The sequence below is a fragment of the Ambystoma mexicanum genome, chromosome 11 (assembly GCF_040938575.1).
Source record: "Ambystoma mexicanum isolate Mex_15411 chromosome 11, UKY_AmexF1_1, whole genome shotgun sequence".
NCBI lineage: Eukaryota > Metazoa > Chordata > Amphibia > Caudata > Ambystomatidae > Ambystoma > Ambystoma mexicanum.
Window position 1 is genome coordinate 914,563,982 of NC_090934.1, and position 20,071 is coordinate 914,584,052.

Below are 20,071 nucleotides of genomic sequence, written 5' to 3' on the forward strand. Positions count from 1 at the left end.
AATGTGGGAAGATCACTTTATTGCTAATGTGCCTATTATCATTATTATTATTATTATTATGGGGTATCTATTGAGAGCGCACCTAGCTTCGAGAAGCAATGGAGCGGTTTACTATCATGGGAGAAGAACATGATGAAGGGTACAGAGAAACTAGGCAGCGTGGAGCTAACAAAAGGAAAGGGGGAAGGTTGGCAATTTGTCCGCAAGGGATCCACAAGCAACTAGGGGAGGAAACAATGGGGGTGAGATCACCCAGTCACCAGGAGTGTGAACCTAGTTCTCAGGGAGGAGCTGTTCCCTGAAGAGGTGGGTCTTGAACTCCTTCCTGGACAGTAGCAGTGAGTGGGGTGATTCTGATGTTGATGAGGAAGAGGTTCCAGACTCTTGGGGCGTAGACACACAAGGCCTGTCTTCTTGTTCTTTCCTTCTTGCTCTGGCAGAGTTCAAGTCTGCACATGTCCTTACTTCTTCGAAACTTGTAAATTTGCATTAATGTACATATGTGAAAATCAAAGGTGCAGCGTGTTGTCAAACATGTGTCTAATCACATGCCCATCCTTATCACATTCTAGTTTCTGTGAAACTGTCTCATCTGGTCTCTAACATGCAGACTGCTTTGTGTCCAGCCCCTTATATTTGAGGTTCTCTTGCTACAGTAGAATGTTCTCTGTTAAAAGCTCCACCGTTAGAATCTCGGCCCAGCTTTGTAAAGGCCAGTCCCTTACCAAACATACAATGGTATAATGTAGCGTTGTATTGCTTGGCTTCGAACATGGAGGTTCCTGTTTGAACTCATTTTACCTGCATCTCTACGAGTTTATACGTCCTCTAACGCTGTGTTCTAGCATGGATTGCCTTGCAAATGATTGATGCACATTTTCCGAGCAAGGAGGTGACACTGAAGAAAGAAGGGTGGAAAGGGGCCCTGATGGGGGCCCAGAGGGCAGGATCTAAGCTATTTCCACTGAATTGTCAAGGGGACCTGGCTAATCTTTGGCCACTACCAGCCAAGCACCAATATACGTGCAGACTAGAGATCGATAAACCAGATGGCATTGCGCTTCATATGTACTGTGCCATGAAGAGCCAGACTTGGCATAAAGAAGCTACTAAGATAGCTTCAAAACGTCAATGTTACCTTCGAGTATATAATCAATGTCACTGCATTTGCCTGACGGGTTCTGACAGGTCGCCAGGCAGTCACCGCATGATTTGTAGTGCCAAACGCATTGCCCCTCTGCGTTGTAGTAGTCACAGAATACGGCTGTGGGAAAATATAAAGGACATGTTACAATGATGAGAAAGCATTTACAGGGATGAAGGCAATACAAAGTGGATGAGGATGTGGTTTCATAGATGTGGACTCAGCTAAGTTAGAGTTTGCAACTCATCTACACGTTTTCCTTTCAAACTACGAACATTTAATATATTAGAAGTGGTTCTATGTTCATTGTTCGACCGTTTTTTTGCCGAAAAGTTGTTTGCCAAAAAAAATAATCGAATGTTTTTATTATTATTTGGAGTGGGTTCCCCACAATACACCCTCCCCTATTATTTATCCCTATACACCACCCCACCCTACCGGTTTTCCGGAAAAAAAACGTTCAGCAGAAAGTGCAGCGAAAAAGAAACGGTGGATGAATGAACGTCGAACCTTAGAAGTGGAGCATTTTGCTATATGGTCAAGAAAGAGTGCCAAACGCCTAGAGCTGCCAGACCTGAAAACTAGCCCCAGTGCTACCACACAGGGCTCTCATTAGCAATGTTAAACAGCAACGCTAGCTTTAAGAAATACAGACACTCCTTACACTGCCACCCCTGATTGATCTAATCACAACCTCATCGGTACATGATTACCATGAGTACTCTGCCGATAGTTAATGCTACCGCTCCCACTGCTGTCCGGTACTTCCTGACTCGAGCATTATAGCCACTGCAAACACTACTAGCCATGAATGATATACCATTAATTTACCAGAGGATGTATTTACTAGGTATGCCTTAACTTTGATGAATTGGCAGCATCCAGCCAGTGAGTTGTTGCTGTCTCAAATTTGGTCTCATTAACACTGCAGTTTCTCCAAATACATTGTTTGCCGTTTCTGCAGTTATGTAACAGTGGGTGCTCAAGTCAAAGAAAGTGCAATCATCCCTTTGCTAACTACTAGATACTTACGGCAGAAGTCTGGTGTCCTCCATTCAATGCAGAAACCAACTTTTCGGCAGGCCGTGGCGTAGGCAGCCACTGCTGTGCAGAGGCACTCGCAGTCTCCACCACTGTCGCAGGAGCAGGCATCAGATACACATGAATCATAATAGCGTATTGGGTTCACCTGCAAAATAATGCAAATAGTGAAGCAAAGAACTTGGCAGGGTCTTTCAGTGAAATAGACAATGGCCTCATTCTAAGTCGGCCGGCGCAGTAAAAAAGTGCCACTATTCATGGATACTGGCCCTTTACCGCACCGCCCGACTACGGGTTTGCCGGTGGGGCACCTGGGTTAACTCCAGCTAAATTCTGGAGGTAAGCCAGGTGCCCTACTGGCAAAAAAGGCCTCATTAATGACGGCAAATCACCCCAAGGTCCATGAATGGGATTTACACCGTCACTCTGGCACCCGTAATCCGGCAGACCGGGTGCCGGAGACAGTTAATACATTTGCCGGTATCCTGGTGGCTCTACTGCAAGGATACCGGCAAAGGTAGAATGAGACCCAATATTTGGCCTTTTCCTTTCCACTCTGTTCCCCTACCCTATGAACCCAATGGGCAATGTAGAGAGCCTTCTTAAATTCGGCTACATTTCCTGACATCTCAGTCATTTACTATTCCTAGCACCCAGTGTGGGTGAGCCAGCCAATCTTTGGTACGCCAGGCCGAATCCAGTTATGATGGCCTGTGTTCCAAGGGAACTGTGCCCCGCACGAGCTGCGCACTTCAGACCCATCTATCCATAACCTCGCCTTGCCACTATCGAAAGGCCCTTTCTGCCTTTAAACTGCAGCTATCTTTGAGGGGGCAATGTTTTTATTTGAGGAAAGAGTGCATGGCTATATGTCGCATTTTATCAAAGTGAAACCTTTTTCTCAGCCAAATAACTCTATTATCACCCTGAGTGTGATGCCAGGCTACTAATAGTAGTAATGGCAACTGTGAGGTTGTGGCATACAGGGCTGATAATGGATCTAATCCCTCATTAAGTCAACACCATTCTCAGGCCTGTCAGCTAAAAATAGTGGGCGCTTACCGGCCATTTCACTCCTCTTTCTATTATTAGCACTATTAATGCTAGAGGGCACCATCCACACAAAAGGCCAAACTTTCTTAAGGAAACCCAACTCAAACATTTGATCTCCCAGGTGTTGCTGAGGATTCAAAGCCTTATTAGATTTGTTTCACAAGTATAGTGCTCAGATTTTGGCGGAGTGGATTGAGGACTTCAAGCCCTGAATTTCAACATTTAGTGGTGTGTTGCAAAAGCAATTTGGGACACGTTCTGCATTCATTTTTGAGAATTACCCAAAGAATGGCATTTTGGAGAGCGGTCCTAGGCATCTCTGGTGGCTCCCCTTTATGTGCCCGAAGCATGGAATGCAGCACCCGATCCTATGAGGTTAATTAGAAATTGACCCTTACTTTTTATTCTTATAGAAATCCACACCATATAGACAGAATGGGGGTCATAACAAGTTTGCCGGTCCGGGAACTACAGTACCAGTAAGCTTGCTGGTACCGTAGTTCCTGGACCGGCAAACTACGAGTTCTGCTCGTGGGTGCTATTACGGCCGCCAGGTCTGTCCTGGTGGCCAAGCCGGCACCTGTGAGCAGAACTTGGCAGTAGCACCGGCACCGTTATTAACGGTGCCGGTGCTACTATGCTCGCCATTCCCATTGAGCCCTAAAGGGCTCAATGGGAATGGGGACTGACAATTACCAGCACCCGGCAATAGGTAATTACTGGGTCCGGTGGGGTCGGAATACCCTGGCAATTGCCCATTGCCGGTATTTTCACGGGTTTTACCGGCACGGCTACCACTGATTTTAAATGAATTCTGAGAAATGTTGTGTTCAACATCGAAAAACCCTTTGGTAGTGCAGACTACAACCTACTGTACCCTGATATTAAATGCCTGCGAATCTCAACTCCGAGCCCTAAAAATATGTCAGTCAAGAAGCAAAGATTTATATCGTTCATCTGATCAACTAGTAGAGGTTACTCTCTTTGGGGATTATGAATTGGATAAATAAGTAAACAAGTCAGTTTGATTCCAAAACTTGTTTTAAGTTTGTGAAGTTCCATACACTGGACAGCACTTCTATGAGAGCTAGCATCAAGGTCTTAGCTCTTAGGGATAGTCAGAAGAGTTGAACAGGGTAAACCAATAACTGCCTAGACTTTAAGCATATTTGAGAGGGAGGATTTAGAGCTTGGCCGCTTCTGTTAGATAAAGGAGCAATCCTTCGCCGTCGGAGTATGTTTTAGCTCCTCTATTGCAAAGAGCCTAAAGTGGTAAGATTTCACAAGAATGCTTTGGTACTGCTGTAATAATATTTGATGAAAAATGTATTAATTGGATGTCCTCCTAATACCTCAAATTGGACTCAGCGTAAAAAAGTGGTCTGTACCTTCGTCTGCATGGCCTTCATGCCACATCGTGACAACTCTCTTTAGCCTTTTGCAAAGTCATTTTTAAATAAAAATAACTGGCTGGCAATCATTTGCTTTATTAATTCCACTAGTGATTTTAAATTATGATGGATTGTTTGTAATATCAGAAATTAACCAATCAAATTAACTATTTCCATTGATATAAGTATTCATATCCTATAGTATACCCTCACTGGTTTCATAGCTAAGAGTCTTTGCCATTGGTAGCCATTGTCTTAAATTGTTCTGTTATGTGAACGTCTTTTTTATGATGACTATACAGGCTCCCGAATTTAAACATAGTGCTGTCGAGGAGCTACCAATGCTTGTTTAGCCTCATCACAAGATTACTTGTTGATCATTTCTTCCTTCTTAAAGATTCAACGGGTCACAGTGAGAAATCAGAGGACTGGCTGTATATCATGTCATTATGTTCTTAAGGGATGTAGTGACACTTCAAATGAAACTCTGATATGTGGTTATACTGCATTCCATAATGCAGGCTACTGGTCACAGACAGGTTTTTCGTGTAACCAAGCTGGGTCAAGAAACTAGAGTTGAATGGTAGGTGCTGATCAAGGGTGCCGCTGTCATGATGATGGCAATCTTTCCTATTGTAGTATGCACACTACAAACGGACTTGAATTCCCATCCATTAAATAGACCACTCAGCTCATACTGATTTTGGGCTTGCAACAAAAAAGTGCAACATTTACATTTTAAATGTGCCACTAAATGTTCTAAGTCCCACTAGGAGGGATTAAAATAAAGCATTGTACCCATCTGCCACTTATAACATTAGTCTGAGTGACAAATCAGTGTCTATTTCTGACATTCGATACCAAGAACACCAGCTAGACCAAGCAGCCAAGATTATTTATATGAATGAATTCCCTTTATAATTGTTTCCAAGAGGGAGGCACAATAGCAGTTTTAGAAACAGAATCCTGGAAGTTTAGGAGCAACCTATTATATTAATTAAACATAAAAGTCACAAAATCTTTCCTTTTCTTCTCCTCAAAATGTGAATATCAATGCTGCAATATCCTGAGGGGTCTGATTAGTTCAACAAAACCACCTGATGAGGATTGTTAACTAGAAGCAGCTGGGATTGTCCAATATGCAAACCTGCGGATGGCCTCCAAATTGATTTAGCTGATGCATGACTCTGAGAAAAGGACCCTGCCAGCCGTATCTCCCGGTTAGCCACACATGTCAAAGTGTAATGCCCAGCACCTCATCAGAAATAGAAAGCAAACCTACCGTATTGTGGCAATCAGCGAAGAGATCACTCTTGATGATGCTGCAGCGCTTCTGGGCCCAGACCTTTCTGTAGGGGTTGCTGGTGCAGGAGTCTGAGACGCTGACCACAGGACAAGAGACTAGGGCTTTCCAGCTGTTTCCGAAGTTCTGGGCATTGCTCTCCAAAGACTGGCCAGGGGTCATGAAGTCATTGGCAGCGTTGTAGTCAAAGTTCCCACAGAGGCCACAGACACGTTCCTGAAAGAAGAGATTAAGGAAAAAAAGAATGTAGTCTTCAATGAGGTCAGTGCAAACCATTCTAGTACCTGATGGCTGGGCTTAGATTGTTTGTCCAAGGCCCACATTACAAGGGCTATCATTTCCCATATTTACTGTTGGTTCCTCGTTCTTATTTTATCCGTACTGGCGACTGTTTTTTTTCCATTGCCGCAGCCCGACTTTGCAATTCACTCCCTGTTGCGCTTCAGGCCACCGGGTCCCTTTAGTCATTTAGGCGTTTCATTAAAACCCACCTGTTTTAAATGTTGCTATGCTGTCTACTTCTCTGAGCTAGTGCTAAACTGCCTTGGGTGTATGTGCGCTTTACAAAAATGAATAACATAACTTAACATTTCTATGTACTTTAAAGCACTCATTTCTTTAGGAAATCGAACCCATTTATAAAAGAGATGTTCAGATAGTGACATGTCAAAATGCCCAACACCCCGCGTGAACGGAGTAGGGGTGTTTTAGTTAATCAAAGATACTTGGATATAGCGTTGGCTTGGGTACTTTGTCATGCACCCAGTTGGGGAATAGAGCCTGAGCTTCAGCATTACTTACAATGAAGTTGGGTCCCAGTATGACCATCACAGTGGTTTTTTGATCCCAGATAAAGGTAAGTCCACTTGGCGTCTTCAACACCATGTAGATCCCCCTTATGTAGACTTTGAAGTTAAATGCGGCTCCCACCTCTTGATGTACAATCTGAATTTGTTGCTCTGAAAATCGGAGTTCAATTTGCTACAAAAAAGAATGAGGATACAAGTCGTGTTAAATATTGCTAGCCGGGCCTTTACCAATATTGAACGTGTACAGGGTCAGGTGTTACACATTATTCATGGTTAAATATCATTACTTGTAGTTCAGGAAAAGTAAATGCACAATTTTTCAATAATAATAAATATAACTGTATGTGTTATCTTTGGCCGCAAGTGTGAGTCCTGCTAGTCATTCCATTTATGACTGATGGGCAGCCCCCCTCATTGGAGTCAGGTGCACTGCACTGATTAGTGTACCACTAGCCATCAATGCTTGGTCCTGTAACTCTTGTCTGCAGATATGGAGGCTAGCCCGCCATACTTGCCTTTGGTTTGTGCACTGTCATTCATGATGTCATTGTTGTACTTTGGAAGCAGAAGAGGGAATGTTCTTGCTGGGGTGCTCTCTAGGTGGCCATCCATTACACCATAGATTCTGCACGGCTCAATACAGCAGAAGTGCCCCTCACTGCGACTGAATACCGCATAACCAAAGTACTAGCCGGGTGACAGCTTATTTGAGTATTCTTGTCCCTGAAGTCTTGTGGGGCAAGAACATCCCATCACATCAAACTCAAGGGTTTGACACAGGTGAAAAGAGGTGTGTCTGAGGTTTGCACAATACAGAGATGGCAACAATTATCTTGGGAAAACACAGAGGATAAAAACATGAAGAGTTCCATTATTTTTGGTAGTGTGACACCCAGTACAAGTGCTGACCTTCTTCCATGGCTCACTTTATTAAATGTTTTGATCCTATCAGGAAGGACTGCCCAGAGTTCAAGATCTGGGATAGTTGAACTTAGATTCAGTGGCGGAGCCAGTGGGGCCTGGTTGCCCCCTGGTGCCCAGTGCACCCCTGGGCCTCCTGCTGCAACTTTATTATCCACCCCTACGGGCACCAAAAGCTGCCTACGCTACTGCTTAGGTTAGCCGCTCTTGTATGTAATTCGGACCTGTATCCCATAAGGCCTTGTGTAGGGTGCCTAAGCCCATGAATTTTATTCTTAGTCACTGGAATGTGTTCAAGGGCAGGGTAATACGCTTATGTTTTTGAAGGTAGAGTTTAATGCTGATGTCAGAGTTGATTTCTCAAGAAGAGATTATTTGCTCCTGACCAAACGAAAAGAGCCCAACGAAGGCTGTGTAGTTCAAACGTACTATGTTGGGTGTCCTAAAAGATGTAACAAGAGTATAGCGTGACATTGTTTATTTCATTATTAAATCCTCATTGCACCTAACAGGAGACAAGGCTGTTCCATATATTCCTTTTCAAGAGGATCCTTTGATGGGCATATGTACAAAGAGAAGGGCTGAGTCCCAATGTAATCATTGGATTATGTCCATCAAACTTAAGATAATGGAATATTGCCCTTTGACGATTTAAGCATCTGCCACCTACTTGCCCTTTTCCATCAGCCCCAACCGTAAATATACATTTGGTGGCAGAACACTGGTTAATGCAGGCGCAGCTTTGTGCAACGATCTTCCTAGCACTGTCAGAGCCAAGCAAACTCATCTGCTGTTTTAGAAAAAAGACTTAAGTCGTTCCTATTGAAATAAACCTTTGACTCTTAACTGAAGCCACTGGCCTGTGGACAATCTATGCATGATGACTGATGTCTCTGCAACTGCTGAAGTGCGGCTGGGGCTTCACTTGGAATGATCTTCTAAGACATGTGGAGGGCATTAATCCCTTTTGAGGCTATAAAAAGACTATTATCCCTCCTCATAAGGGAAGGAAACCTTATGTTGCTTGTCTGTTTGGTCGTTCTATTGTACTGTTATGCATGTACCTATATGTGCACTGTTTGTCGCATAGTCTTCTGCAAGCGGCGGATTCGCCATCTCCACCGTGACTCCTATTCTGGGCAAGAGCCCTGCATGGCTTTCCTTCGAATCAACCTCTGTTGATGTACTTTATTGGCATGCTTCTGACCCCTCCCCCATTCCTTTCTTGCACTCAACTGATCCGCAACGATCCAGGCTATACATGAACAGTTGCCCCCTTCTCTTTTCCCTGTTATCCTTTCCTTCCAGCTGTGGAGGCTGCAGAACAACTATGTCGCAGTTTGTGCTCTACCAATCACCAAGAAATAAAACATCTGGAAAGAAGAATACCTTCAATCTGTGTAATCCAGTGGGGTACAAAGGTTTGGGTCTGTTTTTTAAACCACTCCAGTCAACATTTAAAATGAATAAATCACAAGGTATTGAGGGGTGATTTAACCTAATTTGTCCTTGCTGAGTCTGCAAGCCAGACTCTAAATAGAAAAAAACCCTAGCCACTGCAGATTCAGGGAAAGAAATCGAACTACTTTTGTCTGAGCATGTTGTGAGTGACTGCTATCATGTCTGAGGCTGGGAAAGCTCAGGACTCAAAGAAAGTGCATGAAATGCAAACAGCTGCGGAAGAAGACAAGCACCAGTTAGGTCCAGAGGCAACTACATAAGCCAAAGAGGGCTGAGAAGATGTAGCGTGGAAAACTGTGTAGATAATAAACACAAGTCGAAACAATTGTCATTAAGAAGAAACCGCAAAGTGCTGAAGACAAGCAAACCTCAATCAAGACACGGATTTGCACTTGGCAGATGGACCCAGGTGTTCCGCAGGCGGTGTTCTCGGTGACGATCCGGAAGGTCCCCGCTTTATCGTTGTTTGGACAGAAGTCCTTGGGACAAGGAAAAATAAAGTATTTATCAGCGTTTCCTATTTTCCTTCATGAACACCGAAATAGTGGTAGAACATTGCATGATTGTGTTGTAGGTTTACAGTCCACACTAATACCAAAGAGCAGCATACATGAAAAAAGGCCTTCACAGGACACCCAAAGACCATATGCGGCAGCGCTGGAGAAGAAACCTACATCTGCCGCCCCCTTTGTGCATCTGTGGCAGCCCACCCTGCCTGCTTCTGGACTTTGCTGGAAACAAGTTGGGGGGATTGGGGCAAATCGCAAATGTTTATAGACTGAATTGGGTCCATCGTTTCACCTGTATCAGTCGCGCTTTGAAACAATTTTGTATGGGTGCTCTATAAATAAAATATAATATCACATATCATGCTCCAGAGGACGGAGAGATTTGGCAATCCCACAAGGAGCTACAGAGCTACAGTAGTGCTCTCTCTCTAGCTGCGCAGCCCAGCTGTAGACAGCCCAGGCTATTTGACGTGCTCCTATCACCAGTTAATGGCACATATGAATGTTTCATTGTTTTTTGGTACCCATGCACCCCATGTCACAGACACACAATCCAATAGGCAACATGGGAATTCAGCCAGTGTCCATTCACTACCTTGTTTCTCAAGAGGCATGTCACTCAGGATCAGTGTGATACACCACACAGCTCTATACTTCACAAGCCACTGTTACGGATGAGGCACATCAAACATTCTATATTTTTTTTAAACATTAAAGAGCTGATTTGGTATTGTAGTCTGTGAATTCTTCATAATGTTCTAATAGCAATATTGGACGTCATAGCAATCTGCTATAACAGAGAATCCCAGAAAATGGCTGGACAGTGAAGGGCTTTCCACCTTTGCCTCTCTAAGCCCGCATCTGCTCTGAAGGCAAAGGCATACCACAGGGAACGAGACAATAAACAAGAGGTTCATAGTGAACAATGTTGTACCTGAGCCAGGATGTAGTCGCAGTCTCCGCTGAAGTCATAGAGCGACCCATCAAAGCTTAAGTAGTGTCCACTTCCATAAAGGGCGCATGTCCCTTTGCAGGCCAAATCTGTGCAGCTCCACGTTCTGTTTTGACAAGTGCTGAGGAAATAAAGCACATGTTAAACATGGAGAGAGTAAGCCATAGCTTACATCATCAGGGTTAATCCTTGCATTTTATGCCACAGGATCATGGTATGACCTTCACCATATGGATATCAGGTTCCCGCCCTTGCAAAAGAACAGCTTTGGGATTCTCCAGGAAAAGAGAAGCATGACATGTGTTTGTGTTTCCTCATCCACATTATAAAACAATCACTGAATAGGCGCCTTGAAGCTGCTGTAATCTGGCAGGAGCACCACTTTGGCAAAGGATCAACAGAACACACTGGGTAGATAAACACCTTCATTTTGACAAGCAACAGGTCGGGTGGAATGAACAGCATGCGAGTAGTGGTAGTGAGGAGTGTAGTAAAGAAGTAGTAGTTGAATGAAGTGGTAGAGGAGTATGACTAGTGGTATTAGCAGAGAGACAGGGGCGATGAAGAGGAGTAGCAGGAAGGAGGAAGAGTGGTTGTAAAATGTAATAGCGGTAGTTGGGAGTAGAGGAATTGAGGACCAGGAAGAGAAGTAACATCAAAGGGTGGCGGTAGAAAGGTGGAGTGTAAGATTTGAGGGACAGAAAAGTGGTTGGGAAGTAGTACATTTTGGGACCCTGCAGTTAAGACCTTGCATGCGTGTAGAGCAAGGGACACAGTGTGGAAAAAGGCACCATCCCTAACTTCCTAAGAACAACAAACGCGCATAGAAGAGGGAAAGTTCAAACTAACCCTTGTACAGATGCCTGGATGAAGATCATGCAAAGAAGTAGTGGGTGTCAGCGCCCCAGCGCCATCAATAAGTAGTCTTAGTCAAAGCTTGAGTGCATCACCCTTACCATGTGTTGCAGTGCACTTTTATGGTTTCACCAGGCTGGTAAGAAACTCCTCCACGCATGCATGGGCACTCCGCTTCCGGAATGCAGGTTCCGTTGCCGTTTAACACTTGGCCAGCTGGGCACATGCATCCAGATACGCACTGTACGCTGTACTGTAGAGGTTGCAATGACAAAAAAAATAAACTTTAGTAGGGGAAAGGTCACTGCAACTGCCAATCCCAGCCTCCAAAATACTTGACTGTGTATTTCCACCTATGGCGTGAGGTTTTCACCAGCCAAGGAAGGTTGTACGTGAAATGAACGCACAATACCATACATGATCCGTGAAGTGCTACTGCCATAAGTCATACAGGTTGCATGGGTCTAACGTTTGTCCATAAGGCATTCACTGCTTCCTTGCAGCTGTAACTACTATATAACCATGAAGCAGCCTTTATACCAATGCTCCAGCATGGGGCTCATTAAGGCTATGGTGGTGATGGCAAAATATGCAGTGGTTGAAAAAACACTTGCCTTTAAAATACCATCTCAGCATATTTTGGGATTGTGTAAGATATATACTCCACTGTCTACATACACAGTACTGCATGTGGTAAATATGTAGTATGTGGCAGTATGTTTTATGTACCCATGTAGGAAATATCCAATGTAACTCAAACTCATAATTTAGTGATATTGAAAAGAAAATTGAAAAAAAAGAGATAATGAAAAAATCATGCCTTTACCCTTACCACATGCTCATAGTGAGGTGCTAAAAGTGATGAACTGATGGCATGTATAAGTCTATATGACGGACATGAACTCTTTTTGAGTGTCAGTGCACCTTTAGAAGAGATACAGGTCATGTGTAAAGTAGTTCTTCTGTGTGTAGGTGGCATTACCCCTGTTTGAGTGATATGTACAAAAAAGGTTTCCCACATGTGTGGCTCTACCTTCTAAAGGGTAAAAATCCCCATCATCAAATGAGGCATTATCTCTATATGTGGCCTCCTTCTCTTGGTGTCATACAGACTATAAAGGAATGATGCTGTCTCAATATATGTGTCACTGCTCCAATGGATCATACTGACCATATGTTTATGAAAAAAGCCTCCCCAATATATAATGGAGGCCCCCTCTCTCAATGTGCCATATTCGGCTTAGGGTCAATTTGGCTATAGATGGTTTAAGGTTCATTCCTCTATATGGCGCCCCCTCCCACTGGGAGATAGTCACTGTACATGAAGGGGATCTTCTCTCGAAATGTGGCACTGCTCTCCAAGGGCTGTATAGAAATGTCGCTATTTTGTTGAAAGTAAAAGAGACTCCTTAGGGATGATGTTTGCAAATGAAAGAGGCTGTCTCTTTGTGCCCCATTCAAAAAGCGTGGGATGCACCATAAAACTCCAATGGAACTGGGGTAAAACTCTGAGATTCTAAAAAATGTTTTCAAGTGTGCACTTAGTTTAAAATAATTGCGTACTCAAGTCATTAATTTACAGTTGCATGTCCATTCAATTTTAACCATTCCAACCAACCCCGTTTTTCATAAATCAAACAATTCTTTAATGGACCAATATTTTGAAGAAAAAAAAAATGTATAATTGTTTGATAACAGCTGCTAAATGTTCAAAATAATGTATACAATAAATCAAAATTTAAAATTGACAATATAGTTTGACAATCCTCCACCAAAATAAATCATACACATCTGAAAGTCAATGTCATAAAATTATACGAACGCAATACTTCTAATGCATAACAAAACAATTCACATACAATCCATAAGTAGAACATACAAGTGTACAAGTGGTCGTTGTGTTCATAAGAAATTATCATGTACATCCAAAATAGTAATTAGTTTGTGGCTGCCGATACAGGTCTTTTGATATACTGCCAAGCAGGTATCGGCTGAAATTGTCTATTAATTCTAACAGACTCAGCCTTCTTCAGGGACAAATCACTTTCAGTGGGGCAATTTTGATCTTGACACATTGGTTATGGTGTGTATTCTCACAGGGAATTAAGGGGTTTAAAGCAATGCCATATCTATTTTTATAGTATATATTTCATAGATACATTTGTATAAGTCTAATCAACAACGGAGATATCTGTAGAAATCATAAATGGCTTTTTGGATATTTTCTGCACAGGCCGAGATATTCAAAGCAAGCGGTTCAAGGACTATTCAGTTAATAACTGAGGAAGTGATATATATTTTTGCTTTCGTGTTTAGGAGCCAGTCAGTGGTCGATGTTTTTTCCGAAAAGAAGTAGTGGAACTATGTTCCCTGCTGGCCTGCCCACGGTCCCACAAACCCCATCGCCACACCCCCTTTCACACACAATACAACCCCCCACACAAATGTTTCTGCTGTTTAAAGGAACGTTCAGTGTGGTGAACTCAAGTGCAAGTTTCAACTTCTTTCTACACTTTTATTTTAGATAGAAACCACTCAAGAACGTTTTGTTTTTAAAATAAAAGAATAGGAACAGTAAAACCTAATAAAAAGGTAACAGAGCAATGCTCCCAACTGCTCCCACCGACTTCGACCACTGGAGCCAGTCCCCATGAGCAGCTCATAGTAACAGCGGTCTTACTTTCTGTACCACACAATCAACTGGATTGGACATCCAATTGTAAATTAATGAAATAAATACACACTAATGTTAAACTAAGTGTCACTGAACATTCCGAAGGGTAATCCCACCCACACAAACCACACTGGTGTGCTCATCAGAATGAGCGACCATGGCTTTCAGAGCTCCTTTAGACCACTTACACATTTTGGATCCTGAGTAGTGCAGCTCTTTTGGCATTCTGATCCCTGCGCATTTGGGCCTGCTTTACTGCAGTCAAAGTAAACCATAGGGTCAGTGCACGCTGCAAAAGAGAGTATATGAGATGTGGGTACCAGCTTGACAGTGATTGGTGTATCAACATGCATGAATGCATTAGTGAAGCCTGCCAGTTTGTTCGCATTAGCACTCTGAAGTTATGGTTTGACTTGCAATGTTGTGTGTTGCATATCACTGAATAAATACAGCAAAGCATTGTAGGCACCCGGTGATGAACTTGGGCTGACAGTCACACAACCACATATGGTTTGCACTTTGAACATACAATAAGCTCTCAGGATAATGAAGAATCCAGTCTGCCCAGGCACATTACACATTAGCAGTCATAAGGCTGAGGCTTAGCAAGTAGACCACAACCAATTCACTGGATCAGTGGGTCACTACGTAATCATCAACTGACCCACAAAGCAAATGCCAAACCAGTTACCCAAGCATGAGCGCAACTGAGACTCGCCACCCCAACTGAAACTGTAATGTGGCAATATGCCCCTCACCGGCAGGCCATTACTGCCTAAGGTAATGCCCCCAGGCCCCATAGTTAATGGAGGCCCCCGGGCATCATCATTATGCGGTAATGGCCCGCCGGTGAGGGGCTTATTGCCATTAGTATTCCAGGGTTTTTAGCCCCGGGATACTAATGGCATTGTTACTTTTGTTCAATCAGCTTTTGTTTTGCTGGTTGAAAAAAGCGGTGCTGCAGAACACGTTTGTTCTAGAAAGACTAGAACGCGCGTACTGCTTCATTACTACCGATCAACAAGGTGTCATTTTAAGCCCAGGTGATCCGTAGTAATGAATGGAGAGGTGAGTGAGGAAGCTTCATTCGACCTGACGCACGATGCACGCAAATGCGTACATGGGATTACACTGTGGTATGGCTCAGAATCGAGCCAATCCACATTAAGTGTATCCCGTGGCATTGACGCTCCAGGTACTAATCATGTATAACATTCAAACCATTGCACTAACCAACCAACCCACAAATACAAATCACGGGGGTTCAGAGATTAATAAATACCCAACCATTCATAAACCTATAGAATGTCATAGAGTAATTGTCAATTGTTAACTTCAAATTACTGAGCAACATACCAAACATGCACACAATTATAACACCCTTTTGATGTTCTCATGATATTAGGATTAAAGAAAACCTACTTATCAGCACTGGTGTTCCCACGCAGTCTAGTCGTCCTTCAATACAGGTGCTGGAAGCAGAAGGAAATAATTTAGTTATAAAATGTCATACAGCGGCCACCAAGATTGTATTACCCCAAATACATACCCAGCGCCCAGAGAGGCTATCCAAACATCAACATGGCTGAATGCAAAGCTATGAGAATAATTTACAATATCTCATCCCCAATGATCCCAGGGGTACTGGTCGAGCAAGATGCCGGGCCTTTGCATTGGACGAATGGTGGCAAGTCACTATGTATAGAGCAACATTTCTACACATGCAAAGGCAATCACCAAGGAGGATTTGAAAGCAAGCAACATAGCTGCATGACATCAAAGTGAGCGCATGCCAGTTTGTCATTGTTGTATCAATCAGAAGATTACCAGAAGACTCTGCATAATGGGGACACTATGATCCATTGCATGTATTTCCTTTGGCAAACAATTACAATATCATCAATTTCACTCAGATGATGCGGATCGACACAACATACTTGAAGCATGGTGCCCCCTGTGGTGTGTGTCATCTATCCAGATTCTAAGCTGGTGTTCATCCCAGAAACCTATCACTTTCCAAAAATAATACATTTATGACATCCCGATGAGCCAAAGAGTTGAAGACAGGGATGACCCAATGAAGGTAGACTCACAATTTATGAAGAACTTGCCAGAGAGAAGACCTTGCAACAAACATTCAGAAGATTGGTTCTGCCTCCTACTAGCACACTTACCATGATTGGCCATCCTGCTCATAGGTCTCACCCGCTGAAATCACGTCACTGCCAGAGAAGCAAGGGCAGTCCTCCAGGGAAACACATTCGCCTTGGTCATCAAAGTAGCTGCCATCAGCACAGCTACAGCCCTCCACCTGAGTGGTGACAATGTCACACTGCACATCATACTGGCTCAGCGACTGACAAGTACGGTTGCAGTATGTCACAGAATAGCTATAATCCATTCCACTGGGGCAGCTGCTTGCAGGGTCTATCAGAAAAGCAAAAGAGGTCAGTTATCACTGGGTCATGCAACCAAGCTGCTAGAATAGCAAGGAATTGATGGATGCTTAACGCATTCCACACCTTTTCTAGATGCCTGCCTTTCGTTGTTAATGATCCCGTTGTGTTGCCTTATTATCAGCATCAAAAACAGTTGCCTGCAATGTGGCCTCAGAACATTCACCACACAGCCAATCACATCCTCCCTTTCCCCCAGCTGTTGGTAAAGCTTCCTCTGCAGAAGCTGCTGTTTATAGGTCATTCCCGCTCACTCCTCCACACTGCTGAGATTTCCAAAATGGCACTGGCAGGTGTGTGTTGCTGGCTATTATGCGAACGTTATTTTCAGTGCACCTTCTAAGTTCCTCTCTTGTCTCTAGCCCTATATCTCTGGTACTAGGCAGAATTGTTCCTACCAGGGAGCGTACGCAGTTCCCCTATGGAAAAAAAACCACCTACTTTCCTAAGAGCACATTTGACAGATGTTTCATTTTGAGGCTCTTTCAGTTCTGAAAAAGCAACAACCTTAAAATGCAGGGCGGGGAAAAACGGGGTCTCTACGAACCCATTCGTAGTTAATACAATACAGCGTGACCCTGCGCCACTCTTTTTGCATCTGCTGTAACACTCACCAAGTAGTCTACACAAAGACGTTCCTTAAAATCACAGGAAATACAGGCACCCAAATAGACTGGTCTGCATCAATAAATAGCTTGTGCAAATATCGAATGTTGCACTTAAGAAATACTTTGTAACACAGTCTTATCAATTGAAAATGTGTTGCTAGGGACAGAACCCCCTTGTCCCACTCCCCCTTTCTTCAAGTATTTCTACGCAGTATTACAGAAATCATTGCTTCAGGCGCAATGCGAAGAGAGTGAACACTGTGGCAAAACCGGCCTTAAACGTATCTTAGTACCAGGCGGGTGGTGGGGAGGGTGTGGCAGCTTCCCAGCCAATCAGTAGGCTCGGAAGAGGGTCTTTTCCTCACGGTATAGCCCCCGCTCTGAGCCTCCTCAGAAGGGCAAGGCCGCAATATTCCCCGCTGGCATTAAGGTAAGTGCGACCCTAAGCATCACGTTATCACCTTCCATCCAACCTTTTGCTACCACCAACCCGACACCACTTACCTCCTTGTTTCAGCGGAGCGTGGGTGAGCAGTCGCCGATGGCCCTGAGGGAAGTGCAGGCCAAGCGAAGCCCTGTCTGGCCCTGCGGGTCTGCGTGAGTTCTTTTCTTGTATCTAAATTGTTAAATTCTGCTTTCGCGCTCTGTGCGCGTTGTTGGTGCCTGCTCCCCCCCTCCCACTTCCTGGTCCTCATCTCCCTGCCCGCCCACCCCCCCCTCTGATTGGCTGACTGGCTGCTTCCCTCTGGCCTACTCGCCGGCTGCTCCCCCCGCTCGCTTCTTTGTTTCAGCAGAGCGTGGGTGAGCAGTCGCCGGTGGCCCTGAGGGAGGTGCAGGCCAAGCGAAGCCCTGTCTGGCCCTGCGGGCCTCCGTGAGTTCTTTTCTTGTACCTAAATTGTTAAATTCTGCTTTCGCGCTCTGTGCGCGTTGTTGGTGCCTGCTCCCCTCCTCCCACTTCCTGGTCCTCCTCTCCCTTCCCGCCTCCCTGCCTGCCAATCCTCCCCCTCCCCTTCCTCCCTCTGCCTATAACCACCCCCCTCCTTGGCAGCCCCCTGCCCGGCAGCCCCCTCGGCTAAGGGCCCCTTAGGCAAAGGGCGGCTCCGACGGTTGCGGCTCCCTGTGTGTCTGCAGGTGTCTGCAGGGGACGCTTGGAGCCGGTCCACCTGTTGGCTCTACCTGCTCCCTCGGCCCACTGCACTTAGACCTGTCACCCTGACTTCACTATGCCTTGCAAACTGTGGTAAACTAGGGTTTTTTTCTCCCCTCGCAGGATTTTCAATCTTAGGTGGCCTCTCCACTGGGTACCTGATATTGCATTACTGTGTTCACTGTGTTCAGAATTTGTGGTAAACTAGGGTTTTTTCTCCCCTCGCAGGATTTTCAAACTTAGGTGGCCTCTCCACTGGGTACCTGATATTGCATTACTGTGTTCACTGTGTTCAGAATTTGTGGTAAACTAGGGTTTTTTCTCCCCTCACAGGATTTTCAAACTTAGGTGGCCTCTCCACTGGGTACCTGATAATGCATTACTGTGTTCACTGTGTTCTGAATTTATGGTAAACTAGGGCTTGCTGCTCTCTTCCTGTCCGCTCGTGCTTGTCCTACCCCCCCTTCTCCCTCCTATCCCATGGTGCTCTCTCACCTATCTTCTCTAACTGCTTCTCCATTGACTATCCTGCTCTTCTCACTAAATCTGGTAGGAAAAAGTTTAAAAAGGACATCCTGGTCTCCAACCCAGGCCTCCCTATCGCTGACACCTACACCAGTGCCTCCTCTAAGGAAACTCTCACTGACATCCTCTTTTTCGTGCCTTCACCTGACCTATGGACCCTTCATATGGTCTCTGTGCTCTCTCCTATCTCCTCTTCTCGCATTAATGGTGGCACACGTTGGGATGTCCTCTTGGCCTCCTTCCATTCCTCTAAGGCCATCATTAATGTCTACGCTAATGGGACCGTCCTGGTCCAAGGCCCTCAGGCCAACCTTCACCTCTTTGATAGACGCTTCAAGCGCCTCATCAACTTCCTTTCCTCTCCTGCTGCCCCCCCCTCTGTCCTCGGGTACCTTGCCTCTACCCTCCCTCCCTGCCCCCTCCCTTGCTCCTTCTCCTCCGCAGGGCGTACCTCTGATCTGTATCCCTCCCCGGAAGTCCTTCAAAGATGGCAACCTTCTCCACATTGCCACTCTTAACTCTCGCTCTGCCGTCAAACATTCCTCTGATATCTGCCACCTTCTTGAGGAACTGGACCTTGACGTACTCGGTCTCACTGAGACATGGTTCACGGCCAGCTCTGTCACCAGCTTTGACACACTCCGACCTGACGGCTACAAGATCCTCTCCGTGCCCAAGCCCAACCGTGCTGGGGGGGTGTGGCCCTTATCTTCCCTGAGTGGATTCCTGCCACTGCTATTCCCACGCACACCTACTCCTCTTTTGAATGTCTTGTCTGCCGACTCTCTCTCTCTCTCCTAGCCACTCCCTTACCGTGGCTACTATCTATCGGCCACCTGGTCAAATTTCCTCCTTCTTCTCCGAGTGGGCGGACCTCTCCTCCTCACTCCTGTCCTCAACCACTCAACTCCTCTTCCTTGGAGACTTCAACATCCACCTGGATGCCTCCTGTCCCCCCTCTGGACTCTTTCGCGACCTCTGCGACTCTCTCTCACTCTCTATTCTCCCGTCTGGGCCGACCCATTCTGTTGGGCACACTCTTGATGCCCTGATCTCTTCTGACCTTCCCCTCTCTGTCCCTCTCTCCACTCCTCTCTCCTGGAGTGATCACTTTCTCCTCTCCTCCCACCTCACCCTCCCTACCCCACAGGCAAAGCCACCCTCATCACTGCCATCCTCCTTCTCGGTCATCCGACCCATGAAGGGTGTGTCAGTTGAGGCT

General features: G+C 45.1%; 1 protein-coding gene across 10 annotated transcripts in view; it reads right to left on the bottom strand.

Moving 5' to 3' along the window:
- LOC138503909 (mucin-5B-like) overlaps positions 1-20,071 on the bottom strand; it is a 193,076-nt gene that overhangs the window by 122,569 nt on the left and 50,436 nt on the right. For all 10 annotated transcript variants that reach the window (XM_069624005.1, XM_069624006.1, XM_069624004.1 and 7 more), the window contains exons 16-25: positions 16,288-16,540; positions 15,536-15,585; positions 14,302-14,402; positions 11,541-11,692; positions 10,567-10,705; positions 9,492-9,602; positions 6,734-6,913; positions 5,912-6,148; positions 2,177-2,333; positions 1,139-1,264 (exon numbers count right to left, since the gene is read on the bottom strand). In XM_069624005.1, coding sequence (XP_069480106.1) covers positions 1,139-1,264; positions 2,177-2,333; positions 5,912-6,148; positions 6,734-6,913; positions 9,492-9,602; positions 10,567-10,705; positions 11,541-11,692; positions 14,302-14,402; positions 15,536-15,585; positions 16,288-16,540 — 1,506 coding nt within the window. The remainder of the gene's footprint in view (positions 1-1,138; positions 1,265-2,176; positions 2,334-5,911; positions 6,149-6,733; positions 6,914-9,491; positions 9,603-10,566; positions 10,706-11,540; positions 11,693-14,301; positions 14,403-15,535; positions 15,586-16,287; positions 16,541-20,071) is intronic.